This window comes from Monodon monoceros, unplaced genomic scaffold (assembly GCF_005190385.1).
Source record: "Monodon monoceros isolate NGI ecotype Baffin Bay Population unplaced genomic scaffold, NGI_Narwhal_1 Super_Scaffold_20, whole genome shotgun sequence".
Classification (NCBI taxonomy): domain Eukaryota; kingdom Metazoa; phylum Chordata; class Mammalia; order Artiodactyla; family Monodontidae; genus Monodon; species Monodon monoceros.
This window is the reverse complement of record NW_021703777.1, coordinates 76,094,257-76,119,237: the sequence shown is the minus strand read 5'-3', so window position 1 is coordinate 76,119,237 and position 24,981 is coordinate 76,094,257. Positions and strand designations below refer to the sequence as shown.

General features: G+C 35.9%; 1 protein-coding gene across 1 annotated transcript in view; it reads left to right on the top strand.

Moving 5' to 3' along the window:
• DTHD1 (death domain containing 1) overlaps positions 1–24,981 on the top strand; it is a 70,171-nt gene that overhangs the window by 20,247 nt on the left and 24,943 nt on the right. The window contains 3 exon segments of the mRNA XM_029234712.1: positions 5,900–6,064; positions 7,762–8,051; positions 15,057–15,301. Of these exon segments, the coding sequence (XP_029090545.1) occupies positions 5,900–6,064; positions 7,762–8,051; positions 15,057–15,301 (700 nt within the window).

Below are 24,981 nucleotides of genomic sequence, written 5' to 3'. Positions count from 1 at the left end.
CCATATCTTTCTAAATTCCATATTTCTTTTCTTCTCTTTTACATTTTCCATCTTCCTGTCTCTGTATGCTATGTTCTGTGTAATTTTTTCACATTTCAGTTCAATTGCCACAAATATTGTATACTTTAAAATATACTTTTAATCTATCTCGACTTTTTGTTTCCAGCAATTATATTTTTTATATCTTAAGGTTCTATTTAGCTCATATTCAGATTTCCCTCATCATTCTCGATAGTCTCTTGCTGACTGCTTATTTTTATGATATTGTCCTTTATCTTATTAAACTTTTCATATATAGTTGTTTTTTCATACTGTAACTACTAATTCTGATACCTGCAGTTTTTGAGGGTGTTGCCTGTTATTTCTGCTGGCTGTCATTCATGGTATTTATCTCTTTATATGTTTGGGGACTTTTGTTTGTGATTATGTATACATGAGATTTCTGCAGTTGTAAATGGAGCTGCTTTCCTCCAGATGGCATTTATTTCTGTCTATGCTGAGAACCAGGTGCTACTTACCTGGGACTACTTCAACCTCTTTGAGAGTCTTGGTCAAGTTCTCAAGTTCACCTTTTATGGTGAAGATCTCAAGGATCACAGCTCCTTGTTTTGCTCACTTGATTATCACTTACAGCTTTATTCTCCTGTATCTAAGTTATTGGAAAGGAATTTGTCCTCATAGTAATCCCATAATTCCTGGCTCTTTGCCCCCTGATTTTACCCTGGCTTCACAGATGTTTTGGAGGGGAATTTGGGACATTCCTTTAAGATTCCTTCTGCTTATTGCAAGCCAAAAAAACAAAAAAAACACATTAGAAAGCATATTTATCAGGATTTAGCTGTTTAGCCTTAGGGAGATAGAGAACTTAGATTACTTAGTGTCAATTTGTTATTTATAATCTTGTGTCTTGTGTATTTAATTTATAATAGTTAAAAGATTCCACGTAAAAAAGTCATTTTATTTATTTACTTTTTAGTTTTACTGAGGTATAATTAACAAAGAAAATTGTAAAATATTTAAAGCATACATCATGGAGATTTTATATATGGATACACTGTGAAGATTCCTCCCATCTAGCTAATTTACACATTCATCACCTCACATATCAACCCTTTAAAAATATTTTTGGTGAGAACATTTAAATTCTACTCTCTTCTCTTAGCAAATTTCAACTATATAACAGTGTTATCAACTATAATCACCATGTTTTACATTAAGAAATGGTAATTTTATAAAAAGTAAAACCACACATGCCATATTTTTCTTTGTACTGATCAGTCAGTACAATGTTGTTGACACAGGTTAATCTCACTTAATAGAATGAAATTATTTCAGCAAAATTTTGAGGTAAGTGCTTACTGAGCAAATATGATTTTTCACATTTATTAAATTTGGAGGTAGTATACTAGAAATATGTTTAGTTTATTATATACTTTTATACTTAAGAACGTATAATGTTACCTGTGGATTGGAAAGCCAAGTGAGGAAGAATTTAATTTAATTTCCAAATCAAAAAGAAACTATTACCCAGAATAGCCAACAGAATATTGAAGGAGAAGACCAACATTGGAGGACTACCTGACTTTAAGACTTACTATAAAGCTACGGTAATCAAGACAGTGTGGTATTGATGACAAAAGAATAGACACATAGATCAATGGAACAGAGTAAATAGTCCATAAATAGATCCACATAATATAGTCAACTGATCTTTGACAAAGGAGAAAAGGCAATACAATGGAGCAAAGACAGTGGAACAAGTGAACATCCACATACAAAAAAAAAAAAAAAAGAATCTATACACAAATCTTATACCCTTCACAAAAATTAACTCAAAGTAGAATGTAGACATAAATGTAAAACAGAAAACTATAAAACTCCTAGAAGATAACATAGGTGAAAATCTAAATGATCTTGGGTATGGCAATGACTTTTTAGATACAACATCAAAGGTGTAGTCCATGAAATAAATGATTGACATGCTGGACTTCATAAAATTAGAAACTTCTGCTCCAGGGAAGACAATGTCAAGAGAATGAGAAGGTGAGCCACAAACTGGGAGAAAATATTTGCAAAAGACACATCTGATAAAGGACTCTTATCCAAACTTTACAAAGAACTCCTAAGATTTGACAATAAAAAAACAAAGACCTGATTCAAAAATAGGCCAAAAACCTTAACAGACACCTCACCAAAGAAGATGTACAGTTGGCAGATAAGCATTTGAAAAGATGATCCATATCATACGTCATCAGTGAGATGGATTAGTGGTTTAGACTATTTTTAGTGCAGTTTTAGGTTCACAGCAAAATTGAGAGGAAGGTACAGAGATCCTATTTACAAAGCAGAAATAGACACAGATGTAGAGCACAAATGTATGGATGCCAAGGGGGAAGGGGGTGTGGGATGAAATGGGAGATTTGGATTGACATGTATACACTACTGATACCATGTATAAAATATATAACTAATGAGAGCCTACTCTATAGCACAGGGAACTCTACTGAGTGCTCTGTGGTGACCTAAATGGGAAGGAAATCCAGAAAAGAGGGGATATATGTATACGTACAGCTGATTCACTTTGCTGTACAGTAGAAAATAACATAACATTATAAAGCAACTATACTCCAATAAAAATTTTAATAATATATAGTCTAAAAAACAAGAAAATAAACTAACCTTGAAAAGTTCCCTGTAATGTCTATTTCTACTTGCAGAGACAAAATATTGAGGTACCTTGGAACAACCTTTTTTATCTCAGGGAAAAATCTTAATTGTGTGGCACTATGGCCTGTACCTGGGAATGATGCATCAGGACACTCTTAGACTTGAAAAAGGCAGCCTGGGGAAGACACTTGATGGTTTGTCTACACTACTATTTTATTTCTGGGTAATTATACCAGAAATTCTGGAAATTATATTTTCTATCCTAGTGGATCTAAAGGAGCTTCCATGTTCTTCAATGTTCCTGTTCATTATATTTGAATATTTGACCCCAAATGGGCCAATCATAATTCCCTTAATGCCTGAAATTTTGGACATTGAAAGAGCCTTGAACTAAAGAAATAGGAAAGTCAGTTATTCTTGAATAAACAAGTTGATTTAATAAAGGTTGATTATGTTTTATGGAACTATTAGTATATCAAACTGTCATCTTTTGTGGAGTATAATCAAGGGCTATTCACTGCCTGGCAATACTAGTTGTCAAAGTTTGCTAATAGTATGTATTAAAAAAAAAGTGTTTAGTTGCAGTGCTGTTAAGAACAGCTGGGATAAATAAGGATGCCACTAAATTATTTAATTTCAATATGAGTTGTATCTATTATCATATTAAAGTCTAAATTTTAGGTGATAGATGTGCTAACTCACCTAACTGTGGTAATAATTTTCAATATATACAAGTATCAAATCATCACATTGTACATATTAAACTTGCACAAAGTTACATGTCAATTATATCTCAACTGGAAAAAAAATAGTTTAAATTTGACCTTAATATCATTAAGGACTTTTTTGATTTTAAGTGACAGAAAAACAAACCCAAAGTGCTTAAGAAAAAAGGAATTCTTTGGTCCACATAAATTACAAATCTGGGGATATTTTTATTTTAATATTTCTCTTGGACCAGGAAAATCCCAGTCTCTCTTCTCTTTCTGCTTCCTCTGTGTCACTTCCATCCTCCAACATGCTTATTCCTCATGCTGGTAATATTGCTATGTCTTCAAAACTCCAAGTTCAGCAGAAAAGAGGAAACTTCTTTTCCCCATGAGTATACATAAAAGCCCTGGCTCTTATTCTTACTCCAAATCTGTCACAAACCCATCACTGAACAGACCACTAAAACCAAAAGGAAGATGTGCTGTACAAGGCAGGCTAGCCTAGTTTATGGCACGGTAACACAAAACTGATTCATCAAAGACAGGCTTGGTCGTCTCACTCCTAGACTTAAGCTGAAGGGCAGCCACTGTTTGGTTGCTGTCATGGTGGCAGAAGAAAGACCTTTGGATAGACCCACACTAGTAATTAAATGCTTAGCCTGGAAATGACAGAATGACCTTGTTCACTATTCATTAACCAGAACAAGTCACATGGCCCCACTCAACCATAGGGGACAAGGAAGTGAAACTCCATCATGAGCTCAGAATGGTAGGGGGAAATTGGGTATTTTGAAAACAACACTGATGAATGCCAAATGTACTTATTGGCTCAGGTCATATACCCACCTAGACCTGGGAGTAGGGTCAGCCCCACTGTAGCTGAAAACATGTAGGTTTTCACAGAAAACAGACTATTATTAGGAAAAAAGTAGGAGTTATTATCAGAAAAAAATATATATTACATATAATTAAGTCAATTTCTAGTAAATGACCAAAGTTCTGGATTCAGTATGAGTATATCTTCCTGTGTCAATAGATTATTACCTTCCAAGTGTTAAAAATTTTACCATATTTGTATAAACCAAAAGCCAAAAACTGTTATATTTTCCCCTATCCTCTTGATTTTAATCTGGTTGATCAACACAGTCTAAAGTTTTCAAAGTAGACATTTTAAATCTAGTTCAATTCCTTATTTATGATTTATAGGACAGCTAAACCTGTGAAACTAAAGTGGTTTTAAACCCGTAACTAATTCTATTCACAAATAAAGATGTGGGATTCACACTTACGTCATCATTCTTTAGTACCTAGCTAGAACGGTTCTGTCCGCCTTGTGGGTTTTAGCAGCATTAGACCAGGTTTTGCTTTCCTTTTTCCAGCAAGACGTTCAGTATCAAGTATTTTTCTTTCTGTAGCTTTTAAGTGAATACCCACTTAAGATACCCATTTAAGTGAATTTAAGAAGAGTTTATTGTAAGGCTACAATAGGTACTCTCTGCTTTCTCCATCTCTAAAATTACCCTAATTCTTTCACCTTGTGTTTTCCCTTTTCTTTCTTAGCATCTGCTCTGTTTTTCCTTTCTTAATAATCTCTCTGCTTATTCGTATTCATAGCCCAGGGCACTACAGCCAAAGGACAATAAGTTACAATCTCTGGGCCTTTTTCTTAGTCAAATTTCAAAGAAAGAAATCAAATTGGCTGGGTGTTGGAAGTTGATCTAGTGTTAGCGAAATCAGCTCTGGTTGGGAGAAAGTATCACATAGTATATACAGCTGTCTCTTTTAAGGCTTTGGGGTGGGGCAAGTTAGCAAGGAGAATTGTACAAGAAAGCTGATTGGCCATGTCTGCTGTAGGAATTAGGGTGAGAATATCAATACCATTTATCCTTACTACAATTTTAAGTGCTTTACAAATTTTAACTCATTTAATCCCATGAGGTGGATAGTATTATTACACTCATATTACAGATAAGAAGACTGAAATATAGGGAGGTCAAATAACTTGTTCATGGTCATACAGTTAATAATAGGCAGAGCCACTCAGATTTTGGAATTAGGCAGTATTGCTCCAGAGTCTATGGTTGCTATACCACGAGACTTGGCTATCCTAAAGCATCAGTTTACATCAGTGAATTTATTGACTTGGGATATTCCCTTAACTCTTTTGCCAGTAGTAAAATGTTTCTCATTCTCCAAAGCTCATCTTCAATACTAGCATTTTCACTTTGCAAGCTTTCCTGAACACCTTCCTTCTGCTGTTAAACCACCCTGTACATTCTCTTCATTACCACACAGATCACCTTGTCCTGTGATTGTTTAATATTGTAATACTGTGAGCTTCTGTCGAGCAAGGGCAACATATACCTTATCTTTATGTTCCTGGTGCACAGCATAATTACTGGCACATAACATATACTTAATGAATTGTTATTGGCTTATTCACTTAATGAAAGAATGAATGCATTAAATATGATTTATGCTACACAAATTTTACCAGTTTCTCTTCTGCTTCCGGATTATAGGACAAAAAGCACTTCCATAAGAAAACCTGGGAACAATGCTTGTGAATCTTTGAAATTATTGGGATTCAGAAGCCGAGACAGTGGTTGGTTTGTGCTTGATGGTGTCGTGGTGAGAACCGTGCAAAGTGGCTTGATATCATTTGAATTGTGTGAACATTTCGAGAGGTAATACAACAGTAAACAAAAAATATTGATGATATTATATCCTGATGGTTCGTAATTGATGTTTACAGATGTAGAATCATAGGATTAGACCTTTTATTCCTCAAATAGAAATATGAATAGTCCTTTAGGGTGTGCTTAAAATGCCAACTAGGCCTGACACGAATACCCTATCAGTAATTTCATTCACGATAGTTTAATAGGTGCTGTTGGAAACCACTCTTAACTTAAATTTATTTTTACAGCTTTCTTCTAACTCCAAAATAGTTTTAAAATAGCACCTTCATTTCTGAAATTTCATGGAGATAGTAATTAACCATTCATATTATGCTTATCTCCTATGTATATATAAACTGAATTTGTTATTCCAGTGTCCTCATTTTGCTTTCTCATTTCCATGTTTTCTAGACAGCTCATTATGAGAAGAGTTAGACATGTTAAGGTTCCTGAGAAGTAGACACTCATAAAGACAGGGCAATCACATGTCCAAAGATAGCCTTTATCTCATAAAGGAAGAACTTACGTCTATAATTGTCTTGGGTCAGTTCCCTAGAAAAAGAGTCTAAGATGAGAATGCAAGTGATTCTTTGAGAGAGGGCTCTCAGGGGACTCCTGTAGAGTGATGAAAGAAAGCAGGGAGGGTAAGGGAAGAAATGGGAGAAATTATGGCTTGAGCTGAAGTTTTACCTCAGCCTGATACCTCAGGGGAGCTCTGAAGCGTGAGTTCCAAGGAGGCTGGCTTTACACTCTTGCATCAGTTAGTCTTTGTCTGTGGATGTGGTGCTGTTCTGGGGGAGGGGGCTCTTATAGAGCAATTTTCTGGAGAACAGTTGGGCAACAGGTGGGCCAGACCAGGAAGAGGGATTTGAATTAGTTTCCTAGGCTGCCATCATAAAGTATCAAAAACTCAGTGGCTTAAACAACAGAAATGTATTCTTACATTTCTGGATGCTAGAAGTCCAAAATCAAGGTGTTAGCAAGGTTTATTCCTTCTGAGGACTCTGAGGGATCTGTCCCAGGCCTCTTTCCTTGGCTTATAGATGGCTCATTTCATGTTCACATGGCATTCTCTCTGTATGCATATTTGTGTCCAAATTTATTTTTTATGACACCAGTCATACTGGATTAGGGTGTACTCTAATGACCTCACACTGATCTGATTACCTCTGTAAAGACCATATCTTCAAATAAGGTTGCATTCTGAGGTACTGGGAATTTGGCCTCCAACACAGGATTTGGGTGGAGGGGACACAATTCAACCCATACAGGGTCCACCATAACAACTCTTATCACACAGTGACAGAGATGAATATTTCAATCTCCACTTAATAATGACATATATTTTGTGTCCTATTGATAGTAAACAGATTATCTGGATCATCTTTCTCTCTTTGAAGTAATACTCTTTGGTAATGCTGGTTAAAATATAATTTAAAATATGCTGCCATATTTAGAGCTAAGCTGAGGCTAGATGACTTCTCTGTTTATGGGCACCTGTTTTAGAACTTGATTTAAGCTGGTTTCCTGACTGCCAAGAGTTTCATTCAAGTCATTCACGAATTTAATCAATTAGTCATCAGAATGCTTGATTTTTAAAGGAGGTTTGGTTAATAATGGCTTTTTGGGGGTGTTATTAGTTATTCTTGATATTTTTGAAACTGGCTGTTTCCCTCAGGTTACTCCTTCTTTCTTCCATGCAGGTTTATAGTGCTTCACCCGTCTTCCATTATGGACAATAGCCATTTGGTTTCTTTTGTGAAGTCTTTGGAGGAAGCCATGCTCAGCATCACTGTTTGCATTGTACTTTATCACCAGAAAGACAACCCACATAGAATCGTCATTTTAGTGGTGCCTTCTGAAGATTTACATCAGGTGCTTAGGAACTTGCGCTTGGAAGCGTCTAGTGGTCCTCCAGAGCCATCTCGCCGTTTCCAAGTGAAAGAAGGAGAACAACTCCTTTTAAGGTTTACTGGAAACATATTTGCTTCAAGTAAATATCAAGAAACCTTTTTGCATATTCTATGGGCTATCAGCCACAAGCTTCAGAAGGAGTCCACTAAACATGTTTTACTAAGGAAATCTTCAAAGAACTGAGGGGAAGCTTTGGAAAAGTAGGAAGAGATAAAGGACTTATTTACTTCTTTCTTTCCAGTCTGCTTCTTCTCTTTTTAGAGCATGCACATTCCTTAATGGGAAGACCCTAAGTGACATTTTTAGAAATAATCTTCTCCATAATTTATATAGCTGCGTTCAAGCTAGGATCATCTCTTTCCTACACCAGTGTCGTTGCCTCGTAAATATTCCTCTGTTTTCACTATTAGCCATGTGAAATGGAATGTATCAATATTTCCATAAAGTAATAACAGTGATCTTTTAAAAATGAGTCATACTTTATTACTTCCCTGATTAAAACTTTGTAATTACCTCCTATTCCACTTTAAATAATACCCAAACTCTATGTTGTCCTACAAAGAATCTAACGTGAGGTCAGTGGACTCCCAAGAGACGTGTGGATAGACTATATTCCAGCGTAACTGTATTATTTATAATTCCAGTTATTCTATTTTATATATTTAAAAGACTACGCTGGGAAGGAATCAATAAGCTTCACCAAAGTCCAAAAGGAACCATGGCACAAAAGTGGTTAAGAACTTCAGATCCAGATGACATACCCCTGCTTACCTCTTATCTTTATATTTATCTAGTGATCTTTTATTTCCATTATAAATCTTACCACAACTTGAAATTACTTTACTTATTTATTTGTTTATATACTTTTCATTCTTATATTTATGATCTTCACTGGAATGTAAATTCCATTAGGGCAGTGACTGTGTCTTTCTTGCTGTGTACCCTTGAGCCTAGAATAGTGCCTGGTATATCAAGGGCTTTCAATAAATATGTAGTGAATGAATGAATATATGATGATGCTGAGGAAGACAAACAGGGTGAGTGACTATGAGAGGTGGCAGGAGATGTGGGAGAAGTGAGGGAATGGGTGAGACAGAAGAGATAAAATGAGGGAAAGAGAAAAGGAAGAAAAAGAAGAACAGAGAGAAAACAGCTGTGTGAGAGAAGAGAGAAAAAGAGCTTTAGGGGAGTTGCCCTCACAGCCATTTCTTTTTTATTGATTCAAGCCCTTTTCCTTTCTAACTCCTTTCCTTGAGGCAGAATAATATCAAACAGCATGCATGTAAAGATGAGGTGTGGGGGAAATTCAAGAATGGGTTCTGTGGGAATTTCTGGCCCTGGAGTCCTGTGATAGACTTGACTTGAAGTAAGAGTCTCTGTTTACTTATAAATTAATATAGATCTCATTGATTTTTAAATGGTGCCTATTTTCTCTCTAATTCTGGAAATTACTCTAAGCTCCGCTGGCTCTTTGCTCTCTGTGGCTTCAAAAACGATGTGGTTTAAAGCTGAGGCTGCCCTGTTTTTGGTATCTCAGAAATAAGTGAGATTCAAAATGTCCCAATTTGAAGTATGTCTTCCACTTTCGCATGCAGAGTCTCAGCCATCTGAGCCAGCTGATGGGACCTATGGAGTGAGTGACAGAATGTCACAAAAAGGGGAAGGGGGAGGAGAGGAAGTAAGGGTGGAAGATATCCCTTCCTACTTGGCTTCCGGAATAGAAACTATGCTAGGATAATCCCTCTAAGAAGAGAGAGTCAAAACCTGGAAGTGTCCCACCCAAACTAGTGAAGCAAATGACTTCCTGTAGTACTTGGGACAGCAGCTGTGTTTACCTCCTGCTCCAAACAGGAGAGAGTTACTGTGCTTCTCATAGGCAACGGTTGAGTGTACTATTGCCTATAATGGGGAATAGGGAGTATATGCTAAAATAAGAGTGCCTGGAGACAGGCAGCATGTGTGCGGTCCCTCCATATAGGAATGAAGAACTCCTCTTCACTCAAAGAAAATGAGTCAGTCAGGATGCCAGGATCCTTTCTCCTTTGCCTTTTCTAGAGACTTATGGCCAGATCTGGAGCTTCACTGGATTTTCTCCATCTAAGAGGAGCAAGACCCTCAGTAAAGAATTGATACCTGATCCTTCCATCAGGGCCTGTGGTAGCCTCTGTGAATCTCAGATACAAACTGCCAGAGGTTGTCTGCCTGGAGGTCCTCCCCTCAATCCATCCCCACCGTCTTCTCTAGTCATCTCCTACTGTATTTTCCTATCTCACTTATAACGATCATGTTTGGAGAAGCTTTTCCTATCTTTCCTGATTACCTCTGTTCTTATTTTACTTATTCAGATCCTTATGTAATTCTCTTAGTGGACATGGTCATAGATATAATCTTCTATTTATTTTTTAATTGATTGATCAATGTCAGTGTCTCTCACTACAGTGCCATGGAAGGAGGGCCTGTTTTATTGGTGGGCCTGCTTTATTTTAGGGAGCTGCCTAAAAGCTAGAAGAAGTATTTGTTTGAAGAATGAAGACAAAAGCTTTGGAACAACCTTAACATTATAGTATTATGTGATTAAAAGTATTTAAAACTTTAATTAATAAATTTAGATGACTGCCCTCTGAGAAATATCAAAATCTCTATATTCCTTATATAGAATACAGATGGTTCTTTTGACTGAGGACCTTGGGACATGGAGATAATTTCTACTTCTAAGAGAAAATAAGATAGGTGTTCCTTTGGTTTTTATATTGGCCTTCAGCATTCTTCTGGACACAGCTAGAATTTTCTTTCTCTCTCTAGGTTAGAGCTGTTAATTCAGCACTTAAGCTTTCTATTGCATCACATCTAAGCCCTCAGTGCTCAGAAAATTCATAAAGTGCTAGGAAACGGGCAGACAGAATTTTATATAATGACACCTTAGCACCACTCATAACATCGAGTAATGCCCCAAAGAGGTCTGTGTGTGTCCAAGTTGCCCCAAATGCCCTTTGGCCCAGAGAAATAGTTTTCCCAGACACACATGTTAGAATGTTAGAATGACCTTCCTTTTACTCATTTAACAAAGATTCCCTGTCCTTATGTACATTATATTTTACTGGAGAGACACACAGAAGAAGCAAATAAATAATAAAATGTACAGCTTAATGAGGTGGAAAGTTCCTTACAGAAGAATAAAGGAAAGGGAATAGAAAGTCTCAGAGAGAGTGGCAGATTTGCAATTTTAAATAGACTCATCAGAGAAAGTGCCATTTCAGCAGAGACTTGAAGATGAGAGAGCAAGCCATAATCCTATCCCAGGAGAATTTGTCCCAGGCAGGGCAAGGAGGCTGGGATGGCTGGATGAGAGGGAGGGAGAGGAGAGTTGGAGGAGATGAAGTAGGTACTGGTCATGCCTTGAAGGCCATTTCAAGGACTTTGCCTTTTATTCGAAATGAAGTGGGAAGCCAAGAAGGGTTTTCAACAGGGCCGTCACATGATCTGGGTCAGATTATATCTGTGTTGAGATTAGATGGTATAAGGCAAGTGTAGCAGCAGGGAGACAGGTTAATGAGCCATTGCAATGAATCACGCAAGGGTTGATGGAGGCTTAGAGGCAAAGGTATTAGAAATTGTTTCTGGTATTTTCACCATAAGCATCTTTGCCATAGACATCTTTGCCGCAAGTATTTTTACTGCATAACTAATTAGCCATAAGGCAATTTTGCCATAAAAGGTATAATGGCAAAAAATAAAAGAGAGACATTTAAAAGCACATAATGAAACATGAATAATGAATAACAAAATTATAAAGACTTTTCTGCGACACAAAATATTTAAATACAGTTAAAATGTGTGTAGATTCATGACAATGCTGCACAGATAACTGATTTTATTTTGTGGGTTGTACCTAAGCACTTGTCTTCCAAGTCTTTTGTTCATAGTATTTTATACATTTTTTTTTACTTGTTTATTCATCTTTCTGTTTGGCATCGCACTTTTTCTTATTCACTAAAACTTCATCCTTCACTGAGAGAGGTATCAGTTTCCATATACTAGGATGCATATTTGTAACTGAGCTTTGTGTTGCATTGCAAAACCTTCTACACTGTTTGTCCTTTGCATATTGTCACATGTCTCTTGACAGATGTTCCAAAGTTCTATGGGAAATGTGGGTTCAACTCTGGGCCTGCCAGGCTCTCAGTCTCAGCCTCTTTCTCCCCCAGTGTAGTGTGTTTCGAAATAAGAAACCAATTCGTGGGGTAAAACATCGTCATCTGTCATGATTTTTTTGTTGTATATGTCAAACCAAACTGTTAACCAGTTATTTTATCTTTTACAGCAAAATTGCCTTATGGCCAGATAGTTATATGGCAAAAATGTGGTGGAAAAAAGGCTTGTGGCAAAGATGTCTACAGCAAAGATGCTTATGGTGAAAGTACCTAGAACTGGTGGAGATGTGTTAGGACACAGAAATATCCTGAGCCAGTGGTTCTCATGAGAGTATTCCGGTTCTCTGTGTTGGTAGCATGCCACTTCTTCATGTGACTTTTCTAAGCAAAAGCATATAGGTCTATGTTTGTACTTCCTATGTCTTCAATGAAAAATATTCCAATATGCATTATTGAGAAGAAAATACATTGCTATAAAAAATATCTAGTAACTCACAAAATATAAATAAATTATTTAGTTCTTTAAGTGACAAATATTTATTGTATAGCTCCTATCCTACTATCCCTGCTAGGAACTATGTACATAATACATTGACGAGAAAGAGGTTCTCAAAATGTCAACTAATGATTGCTTTCGTAATTTTGGTATTTAATGAGTGACTTTTGGTTTTACTTCTCTAAATATGCCAGAGTGGGAGAAAAAAATAAAATAATGCAATTTCTTTGTGCTATTTGTTCTTTTTTTGGTTCTGTTTTTTTCTGTGACAAAGGGTCTTCAAAATATAGTGTTACATCTTAGCAACAATGAAACTCCAACTTAAGTCTACATAATACTTTCTTTGATAACATTAAGATCATGCTATTTATTACTAGTAAATCCTCAATAATTTCATCCTTATTTCATATATAAATGTGATTCTTAGAGATTTACATTACAAATCTTTATTTTTTAAAATTAACTGGCAATTCGAGGTAGATAAGTTTTAGAAATAGGTAGAACCAATGTGACTACGCCTCATCCTCCAATCTTTATATACTTACATACATTATCCTTTATGAGTAATTGTATACCTGGCAGGGAGTATCATTCAAGGGGTGGAAGGAGAAATTTACTAAATTATATTCTGTTGGGACAAAAGTAGCAACATTTTTCTTGGTAGTACTCTAGTGGCATGGAAGTAGAAGTTTGCTAAGTATTCCCACAGTGATCTAGAAACTCTAGTTTACTATTTACTAGATGATATTTCAGTGACTCCAAATAATTTATCTTTTTTTTCTTTTTCCCTTTCTTTTTCTTTCTTACCAGAATGAAACTTTTAAAGCAAACCCTGGCTAGTCATGCCTGTCCTAGGATGTCCTAGGAATCTGTTTTTTTCAAGGAGCCAGGTTGCCTCTAAAATGTAGACTTAAGCAAAGGGACATACTCCTATACCTTCCATAACCTGGAGTTATTCTAATTCTAGATTTAATTGTGCTTTAGAAATTCACCAAAATGACCTCTAGCAGTCAAAACAAGGAGAAAAGTATTAGTGTCATTTACATCTCTCACAGAATGCAAGAGGGAAAGCTTCCCATAAGAGAAAGAGAGAGAAAGAGAAAACTCTGGGCAGTCAACTTTCAGGCCTCTGAGAGCAGCAGAAAGTTGCAACTTAGATATAAAAGCTTCATATTGACAGTCTTTTAAAAAATTTAAGTGGGTTGGTTTTTGTCATACAAATTCAAAACAATGTAAGAATCCGTCTTCGTTCTTCTCATTTGCTGTCATTGCTATTACTTAATGAGCCTTTATTATGTGCCAGGCCCTGTGCCAATCATTCTATCCATACTCCCTCATTTCTTTCCCAGAACAATCCTAGGACGTTAGTTTTATTTCTCGTTTTAAAGGTAAGGAAGTTAAGGCTCCAAGAAGTTCAGAGATGTGCAAGAACTGGATAAATATTACGGCGTAGGTAAATATTAGAGGCTGAACATGGATCTAGATCTTTATGTCAGAAACATATTATAACTGCTACGTTACAGCTTACTTTTAAATTTTGCTAAGGGTAATGCACACTTGCCTTATGAATACCGCAGTGTCTGTTTTACTGTTGCAATGAGAAGGTGAAATATCCTGCTGTCATGGTAAAACCCCCAAGAGTGAAATGTTATGTTCACTAAAGCTCCATTATTTTCAGTGGACAGTTGAGAAGACTTTTACATATGCTTGTTGGGGGAGAATTCACCAGGTTTTAATAGAAATTTCAGTAACTATTAAATCTAGAAACTATTCATTCCATTTGGAAGTTCTAGAACAGCACTGTATTTCTGCATGGTGAAAATGTTTTATATGTGTACTCTCCCATATGGTAGCTACTAGACAGACGTGGCTATTGAACATTCGAAATGTGGCTAGAGCACCTAAAAAATTGAATTTTTGATCTTAATTAGTTTTAACTTTAAAAGCCACATTTTGCTAGTGGCTACCGTATAGGAGAGCACAGTTCTAGAATGTCTGTTGTGAGGTCGTGATAGTGTGCAACGTGATATGAATAGTTAAGTGAAAGGAAAAATATCATTCTTAAAAAGTGAAAATAATTTTCTAAGTAGAGAAAGAGATGAGTATTTCCAATGGTTTCTTGTTGCAGCAAAATGGAATAGAAAAAGAAAATCAGATCAATGATGACTCCCACAAATGCATAAAAAAAGAAAAAGAAAATCAAAGATTATTAGACCTAGAAGCAGCCAGAGAGCACCTGGTCCAAGTATAGATGAGAATCATTTTAGTAATTTATACAGTCTCAGCCTAGTGCTGGTTTATTAGGTTATGTTTTGACAAGAGGTATTGACACAAAAAAGACAATTTTTTTAAAATGAATGATTATTTGGATTTTTAAAAAATAAGTTAAAAAAGTGCTATATATTAATAGTAACAAATGCACTTTACTTCTATTTAGGCAATGGGAAGGATTATGGAAAAGACTACAAGCTTATTTTTCATTTACAAAGGAAACCTAGACTGGAACTCCAAATCAAAGAGGTGGATGAATTTGGAAACTATAGCTGCCCTCATTATAAGGGTACCATTGTAGTTTATAAAGTACCTAAAGAAAAGATAGTCCACAACTTGGATCAATCTCTTATACTTAACGAAAACAATTATCAGTTGCCAATTTGCAAATTACCATTGAAATTGCCAAAGGTGAGTCATTTTACTTCCCTAATTACTGTATTTTGTTAATTCTCTATAATTCTCTACCAAATTCAATACTGCATAAATACGGATACTTATGGTTGAAAGGAAAGATAGGAATAATGTTGATAAGGAAGGATAAGCTACAAGAGTGATAGAACGCATGTCAGGATTTCTACTTTCTTCCATATCAACTTTGTAATAGGAACAATTCAAATTGGTCTGGTCCTGACAGTATATTGTTAATGACTATTGAAAAAATGTCATTCATTTTCTGTAACTGATTCTGAGTAACTAAAAAAAATCATTTATAAAAACATAGAATACCTTTCAGAACACAATAATTTTTGAAAAATCATGTGGTGACAAGGAAAATGACATCAAAATATTTTCAGTGAGACTTACCAAATCCTGCACGTTTGTTTTAAGAGTTAATTACTCTTTCATTTCTGATTTTGTTTATTCGAGTTCTTTTTTTTTTCTTTTTGGTTAGTCTAGTTAAAGTTTTGTTAATTTTATCTTTTCAAAGAATCAACTGTTAGTTTCATTGATCATTTATACTGTCTTTTCAGACTCTATTTCATTTATTTCCATTCTAATCTTTATTATTTCCTTCCTTGATTAAATTTGGACTTTTTTGTTCTTCTTTTTCTACTTCTGTCAGGTGTAAAGTTAGCTTATTTGCAATTTTTCTTGTTTCTTGAAGTAAGCCTGTATCGTCATGAACTTTCCTCTTAGAACTGCTTTAGCATAGATGTTGGTATGTCCTGTTTCTGTTGTCATTTGTCTATGTAGTTTTTGATTTTGTCTTCAAATTCCTAATGACTCATTGGTTATTCAGTAGCATGTTGATTAATCTCCACATTTTTGTGAATTTCTCAGTTTCTTCTTTTAGTTGATTACTAGTTTCATGTCACTGTTGTTTGGAGAAGATGCTTGACAGGATTACAATCTCCTTGAATTTATGGAGACTTATTTTGTGACCTAACATGTGACCTATTTGGAGAATTGTCCACATGCACTTGAGAAAAATGTGTATTCTGCTGCTTTTAGATGGAATGTTCTTTCTCTCTATATGTATCTATTAGGTTCATTTGGTTTAATGTGTTGTTTAAAGTTGATGTTTGCTTATTAATTTTCTGTATGGATGATCTATCATTGAAATAAGTGGAATATTAAAGTCCCTTATTATTACTGTATTGTTGTCAATTTCTCCCTTTAGGTCAGTTAATATTTGCTTTATTTATTTTGGTGCTCCTATACTGTCTGCATATATATTTATAAATGTTACATCTAGAGGAGAAGTTACAACTGATACCACAAAAATAAAAAAAGATAATAAGAAACTACTACAAACAATTATATACCAACAAATTAGGCAACCTACAAGAAATGGATAAATTCCTAGAAACAAAAAAATCTTCTAAGATTCAGTCATGAAGAAATAGAAAATCTGAATAGACTGATTTCTTGTTAGGAGATTGAAACAATGATCAAAAACTTCCCAGCAAACAAAAGTCCAGGACCAGACAGCTTCATGGATGAATTCTAACAAACATTCAAAAGAATATTTACTATCTATCCTTCTCAAACTCTTCCAAAATATTGAAAAGGAGGGAACGTTTCCAAAATTTTTTTATGAAGCCAATATTACCCTGATACCAAAACCAAACAAGGATGCCACAAAAAAAGAGAAAATTACAGGCCAATATCCTTGATGAATGTAGACGCAAAAATCCTCAACAAGATGTTAGCAAAGTGAATCCAACAATACATGAAAAGAATCATACACTGGGATCAAGTGGGATTTATCCCAAGGATGCAAGGATAGTTCAACATCTGCAAATCAATCAATGTGTTATACCACATTAACAAAATAAAGGATAAGAATCATATGATCATCTCAATAGAAGCAGAAAAAAAATTTGACAAAATTCAACATCCATTTATAATAAAAATTATCAACAAAGCAGGTACAGAGAAAAGTTACCTCAACATAATAAATGCCATACATGACAAACCTACAGCAAACATCATACTCAATGGTGAAAAGCTGAAAGCATTTACACTAAGATCAGGAACATGACAAGGACGCCCACTCTTGCCACTTTTATTTAACTTAGTACTAAATGTCCTATCTACAGTAGTTAGACAAGAAACATAAGTAAAAGGAATCCAAATTTTAAAATTGTCACTATTTGCAGATGGTATAATAATATATATAGAAAACCCTAAAGACACTACCAAAAGCTGTGGGAACTAATTCATCAATTCAGTAAAGTTGCAGGATACAAAATCAATATATAAATAAATCTGTGGCACTTCTATACACTAATAATGAACTATCAGAAAGAGAATTTAAGAAAATAATGCCATTTACAATTGTATAAATAAAAGCCAGTAATAAATTTAACCAAGGAGGTGAAAGGCCTATACACTAAAAATTGTAAGACATTGATAAAAGAATTTGGAGAAGATACAAATAAATGGAAAAATACCCTGTGCTCATGGATTGGAAGAATTAAAATAGTCAAAATGTTCATACTAACTAAAGCAATCTACAGGTTTAATGCAATCCCTATCAAAATTCCAAAGGCATTTTTCACAGACCTGGAACAAATAATTTAAAAATTTGTGTGGAAACACAAAAGATCCCAAATAGCCAAAGCAATCTTGAGAATGAAAACAAAGCTGGAGGGATCAAGCACTGTGATTCAAACTATATTACAAGGCTATAGTAATCAAAACAGTATGGTATAAGGACAGACACACAGATCAATGGAACAGAACTGAGAAGCCAGAAATAAACCCATACATATAGACAATTAAATTATGACATTGGAGCCAAGAACATACTACAAAGAAAGGATAGTCTCCTCCATAAATCATGTTGGGAAAACTGGACATCCACATGCAAAAGACTGAAACTAGACCAGTATCTTACACAATGCATAACAATTAACTCACAATGGATTAAAGGCTTGTGTGTAAGACCAAGAAAATCCTAGAGGAAAACATAGGCATAACCTCCTTGACATTGGTCTTAGCAATGTCTTTGTAGATCTGACTCCAAAGGCACAGGACACAAAAATGAAAATAAACAAATTCAACTACATCAAACTAAAATGCTTCTTCATAGTGAATGAAATCATCATCCAAATAAAAGTTGAACATACTGAATGAGAAAAAATATTTACAAATCATATATCTGAGAAGGGGTTAATATCCAAAATATATAAAGAATGCATATAATACCACAAGAAATACAGAAGCAACTCAATTAGACAGTGGGCAGAGAAACCAGATAGACACTTTTCCAAAAAAGACATACAGGTGGTTGAAAGGCATATGAAAAGATATTCAACATCACTAGTTATTAGGGAAATGAGAATCAGCACCAAAATGAGATATCATCTCAAACCTCTTGTATAGAATAGCTATTATCAAAAAGATAAGAAATAGCAAGTATTGGAGAGGATGTGGAGAAAAGGGAACCCTTATACACTTTGGGGTTGGTGGGAATGTAAATTGGTGGGAAGGTAAATTGATCCAGCCACTGTGAAAAACAGTATGAAGATTCTTCAAAAATTAAAAATACAACTACCATATGATTCAGCTCTTCCCCTTCTGGGTATTTATCCAAAGAATACAAAAATACTAATTTGAAAAGATATATGCACCCTATCTTCATTGAGGTATTATTTACAATAGCCAAGCTATGGAAACAACCTAAGTGTCCATTGATGGATGAATGGATAAGGAAGATGTGGTATATATACACAATGGCATACTACTCAGCAATAGAAAGAATGAAATCTTGCGATGTGCAATAACATGGCTGAACTTTTATGGTACAATGCTAAGTGAAATAAGTCAGACAGAGAAAGACAAACACCATGTGATTTCACTCATCTGTGGAAACTAAAATACAAAAAAATGTTCAAACAAACCAAAACAAAAGCAAACTCATAGATACAGATAACAGATTGGTGATTACCAACCAGAGAGGAGGGGGGTTTGGGGGACAAAATGGTTGAAGATGTCAGTTGTATGGTGATGATTGGTAACTAGATTTTTGGTGTTGTTCACTTTGTAGTGTATACAGATATCAAATTGTAATGTACACCTGAATCGTATATAATGTATTGATAACATACCAATTTTACCTCAATTTTTAAAAAGAGTTAATTACTTTTTTCTAAAATTCTTATTCTTATCAGGAGTGTAGGAATGAATTCTCTCAACACGTGAAACAAAAAGTAAATAATTTTATTGTTGTATGTACTATTTCTTTCAGTGATCCAGGACTTGTACTTCTAAACTACATTCTAATGAGAAATATAACTGAAAAATTTATCACTCCAGAGGAAGAACAAACTTTTTATCACTTAAAGAAAGCCAGAAGTAGTTTTACATGGTTTTACTTGTGTTATGAATAGCAGAAACATGTTTTCTATGGGATTAGATCTTGTACTGATTTTGAATAAATTAGTAAAGTAAGTCATTAATTTGACAAATATTAATTGAACTTCTGAAATAGGAAATGTGCTATGCTAAGCATTCTGATAAATACAGAGATATATAGGATAATACATGCCCTAAAGCTATGTTGTCCTGGATGCAGCCACTATCCACATGTGTCTATGGAGCACTTGAAATATGGCTAGTCCAAATTTAGATGTACCGTAAGTGTCAAATACACATTGGATTTCAAAAAGTTAGTACAAAAAGATAGAAAATATTTCGTTATTTTGCTCATAATGATTTCATAGTAAGTTATAATATTTTGGTTATGGAGTTAAACACAAATATATTATTAAAATTAATCTCATATGCTTAAAATTTTTTATGTGGCTAACTAGAATAGTTGAAATTATGTGTTTCAAACTATATTTCTATAGGACATCATTGCTCAAAATTGTTTACAATCTAGCAGAGTATGCAAAACATGTATACAAAATCACCTTGTAAGATTGTGAATAATTAGACTAATGATATAAACAGTGTACAAATAGTTATTCAGAGGAGGGAAACTGTTTTTCTGGAAGCTAAAATCAATAGAAGTTTCATGGTGGTTGTGGCATTTTATCTGAGCTTTGTAAGTTTGTAGAAATTTGGCCATTGGGAATGAAGAAAAATGTATGGGCTGAGGAAATGGAATGAATTTGACGGGGGATGGTACGCAGGAATTCAGAATTCGTATAACCACCATTAAAATAATTTCTAATGTGCCAAAGATCTTTCAAATGCTTTCCATGCACTGTATCATTAAATCCTCACAAAAATCATATGAAGCATTATCACTGTTCTCATTTTATAGGAAACTGAGGCATAGAAATTTTAGGCAACTTGCCCATGGACCCGTAACCAAGTAAGTGTCAGAAGTGGGATTCATACCCAGAAAATCTGCTTCACACATAGGCAACCACTGTGTGCTATTTCCTCTTTAGCAGATAATACTAGGATTCTTAGTCAAGGATACAGGATGGATTTTAGGACATTCGGGTTCTCCCAGGAAGTTGTATGACAATTTCATGTATACCATGCTTTAGTGTAGAGGTGATATTAAAATTATTTCACAAATGATAGGACATGGGTTCTCGTCATTCACATTGAAAGTAGCCATTTGAGCAGGGTCCTAGAGACATCAACCCTTTACTTGCTGGTTTTGGGGAGATCCTGGAGTTCTTGGGAGGCATGTAGGGTAGCATAGTCTAGTAAACCACTGATAGTGAAAATTATATTTTAAGAATGGTATAGCTAGGGCAGTGTATACCCACTATCGGTTTTTCCTCTGAGAGTTTTCACTTCCATCTTAGGGCCTTTGCCCTTGCTGTTCCCTATGTTTGGGGGTCTCTTCCCTTAGATAGTCATGTAACTGGTTATCATTAGTCAGGTCTCAGCTCAACTATCACCTCCTTATCCTTATTCCTCCATCTCCTTATCTCAAGTCACTCTTTAACTCCTGACCCTTTTAAAACTTCATAATGCTTATCATCAATTGAAATTATTAGATTTATTTATTTGTTTATTTAATTTCGACTTGACTTTCCTCCTTGAGAGAGCAAGTCCCATGAGCTAAGGACCTTGTCTACCCTATTCCGGCTCTAGCATCAGTAATTAGAACAGTGTTGGGCATATTGTAGGCACTCTAAATATTTGTGACTGGATGAATGTGGGGAGGACTATAGAGTTCATTAGATTCTAAAAGTTTAGGAACTGTTGACTTAAAGGAATACTTGAGTTCTCTCACATCAGTGGTTTAGAGCCTGGCTATTCAAACACTTAGCTGGCAGGCCAAGGAGCTGATTTGGATCAACATGAATATTTGAGAGCAGAGAAAGGATACATCAGGGGTGACCTCTTGGTAGCTTGATTTAGCACTTTACTTCCTAAGATCGCTGTGTTGTTCTGATGTATGGGGTGAGCAGAGGGAAACAAGTAAGGCGGGGCTGTTGGAACTCTCTGGCAGGAAGTGGTGAAAGTCTCACTGTGATGATGGTGGATGATGGAAAGGAAGACTCCTATGTGAGAGAGGACACACTTGAGGTATAAAATGTGACCCAAATTCAACTTTCAGTTTGCAGTGTTTCCTCTGTGGCCTGTCTGACATTGTGAGTTAATTAGCCAACTTAGCCAAGCTATATAATTAAGGGGTTTATATAGATTTTCCTCAAGGAAAGTCTGTGCTAGTGATCGTCCATATCTTTTGCATGAGCTCTTCCTCTGCTTTGATTCTAGAACAACACTCTCCACCTGCTTGCCTGAGCAGTCCCTACTGGTCATCCCATACAGCTCTGCTGAAGTGTGACTTCTCCCTGGAAGCCTTTCCCGACCTCCCCTTCAAACCAAGTTAGGTGTTCCTGGTGTGTGTTTCCACAACATTCTACACTTTTCCTATCAGTGCAGTTATCTTATTTTATCATAATCCCTAGCTTTCCAATAGACAAGTGTTTCTCAACCTTTTTTTGTTTGTTTTTGCCTTCCTAAGGATCTTTAGACTGTATGTCTGTTTATGCATTGTATGTATATCTATGTTTTATACGTTAAAAGTTTAAGCTTTTTTGTCTTGCCCAAGAGCAAATTTTCTCTCCTTGAGAGTGATGTTACCTTGGTTGGGAATTAGTGCAATCAACCATACAAACGCATCCACTGTTGTGCTCAATTTGTATTGTCGGTGCCAAGCATAGTATACGTTGGATAATTATTTGTAAATTATTAGATAAATGAGACAATTTTTCAAACCTTAAAATTGTCCAACCTTGAAATTTATCATCTTGGAACTATATTGACATTTTTAAAAAACATTACGTTTTAAACGTCTGCTGCCTTTCATATATTAATCCATAGCCAGTATGCCACCTGTTTGGTTTTTTTTTCTCTCCAAATTGGTTTGTATAGGGATTTCCGGATTCACTCCTTTGGCCCTTTCTCATGCCTAAAGTAAGTTTTCACAAGTAACATTTTTGCATTGAGAAAGAATCTGTGGCTGGAGAAATTTTTTTCCTTATTTAAAACTAACATACCTAAATGGGAATTGAAACCATGACCTCTGTTTTTATGAGAACAGACTTCTTCCATAAAGTTCATAATTAAAAAAAAAAGGCATCTCAGCTAGGCAGTATTAGAATGTGCTATTTTTCAGGAAATGGAAGTAGTCACATTATATGGAGCTTGGCATTAATGAAAACTACATTATGCATACATTTATGGACGTGGCATAAATTAGGTGAAGGCATCTGTCAAAACTCAAAGTGTTTTCCACAGAGAAGGCAAGCAATACATATTCATATATATGTATATAGATAAAAACACGCACATATTCACATACAAATAATTATAAGATGTGACCTTAATGTACTATGTCTGTTTCCCAAAGATGTGAAGATATCGCCCATTACTTCATGCTTGTGAGGATCTCTTATTTTTCAGCCTCCATATTCCATTCATTCATATATTAATTCATTCAACAAACACTTCTTGTCTTCATGGGCCAGGCATACAGTGGTGTTCCTATGTATATGGTCTCATTCTTCCCTTGCCTCGCTACAGACTACTCTCAACTCAGAGGGCAGAGTGAGCCTTTAAACCATCAGCCAACTCCTGCCTCTGCTCCAAACCCTGCAATGACTTGGTTTCAGATATCTGCATGGTTAACACCTTCATCTCCTTCACTTTGATCAAATTTCATCTTCTCTCTGAGGCCCACCTTGATTCTATTTCTTATTGCAATCAGCTGCAACACACACAGCCTGACACTCCTTATCCTCCTTAAATTGCTCTGATTTTTTTTTTTTTTTCGGTACGCGGGCCTCTCACTGTTGTGGCCTCTGCCGTTGCATAGCACGGGCTCCGGACGCGCAGGCTCAGCGGCCATGGCTCACGGGCCCAGCCGCTCCGCGGCATGTGGGATCTTCCCGGACCGGAGCACGAACCCGTGTCCCCTGCATCGGCAGGCGGACTCTCAACCACTGCACCACCAGGGAAGCCCCTGCTCTGATTTTTTTCTTTCTTCGAAAGCATTTTTATCTTTGAACATGTATTTCCTCATTCATTATGTTTATCATAGGAGCACCTCCACTCCACAACCAGGACATAAGTTCCTTGAGGGCAGGGACCTTTATCTGTTTTGTTCAGCGATGAATCACAAGGACCTAGAATAATGTCTGGCATACGTTAGGTGCTCAACACATGTTTGTTACATGGGTGAATTCATAAATAGAGCTTGCATATTAAATACCAAAAGTTTAAAGAGGGACATAAGAAGCATCAAGAAGAAAAGTAAATTAGCATCAGCGGATAGACAGAATTCGCAGTGGACACTTACAGACGGGATGGCCAGTAAGGGCTGCACTGTGGAGGTGTCTTCTGGGCTGAGGAGTTACAGTGACAAGAGGCCTGTGTGCTCGTGTGGCCAGGAGAGCACCCAGGGAGGCAAATAGCAAGCACCCAGACTGCAATGGGCATAAGCTTCTCATCAAGGACTCGAAGGAAGACTATCATAGTGAATGCACACATGAGGGACAGAGAAAAGGGATGAGGTTTGAGAGACAAAGAGGGTCCTGGTGATAGTTCACATTTCAATATGATCTTGTGAAAACGATCACATAGTCAATACATGTGAAAATGTATGGCTGAAAAGAAGGATGATTTATCTCTAAATTTTTCCTAAGTTATACTTCAAACTTCCTCATTTTACAGAATATTCAAGTCAATTCAATTCACATTATGTCTATTTGTGCTTTGGCAGAAACAAGGCAAGTTTCAGAGAACTGTCAAAGATTATTTTAGGTGGCAGGAAGTGGCATGCGTGTGTGCTTTTGAAATCAAGTCACATAGGTGACTGTCTGTGCTGTTCCGTTATTTGCACCAGCTTGCGTTGTGGCTGCCTTTGAATGCTGACTCTTCCTGTCTGCTCAGAGGCTTTGCTTTGAAGGAGAGAAGGACTCCAGGTGGCTGCTTCTGTGGACTCTGTTTGAGGCTGCAGCATCCCAGTCATACATAACCTTCACATTTACGTAAGCCAGCTGTTGACCCAAGTTTTGCTTAGCCTGAACTTCCTCTTTTTTTTTAAACTGAACTCCTGACATGTGATTTCTAGTAAAGAATGATACTGCTTCAACACTTACTTTCTCACCACATTAAATAACTTGCTGTGTCAAAGGGAGGAAGCATGCAGAGGCTGATGC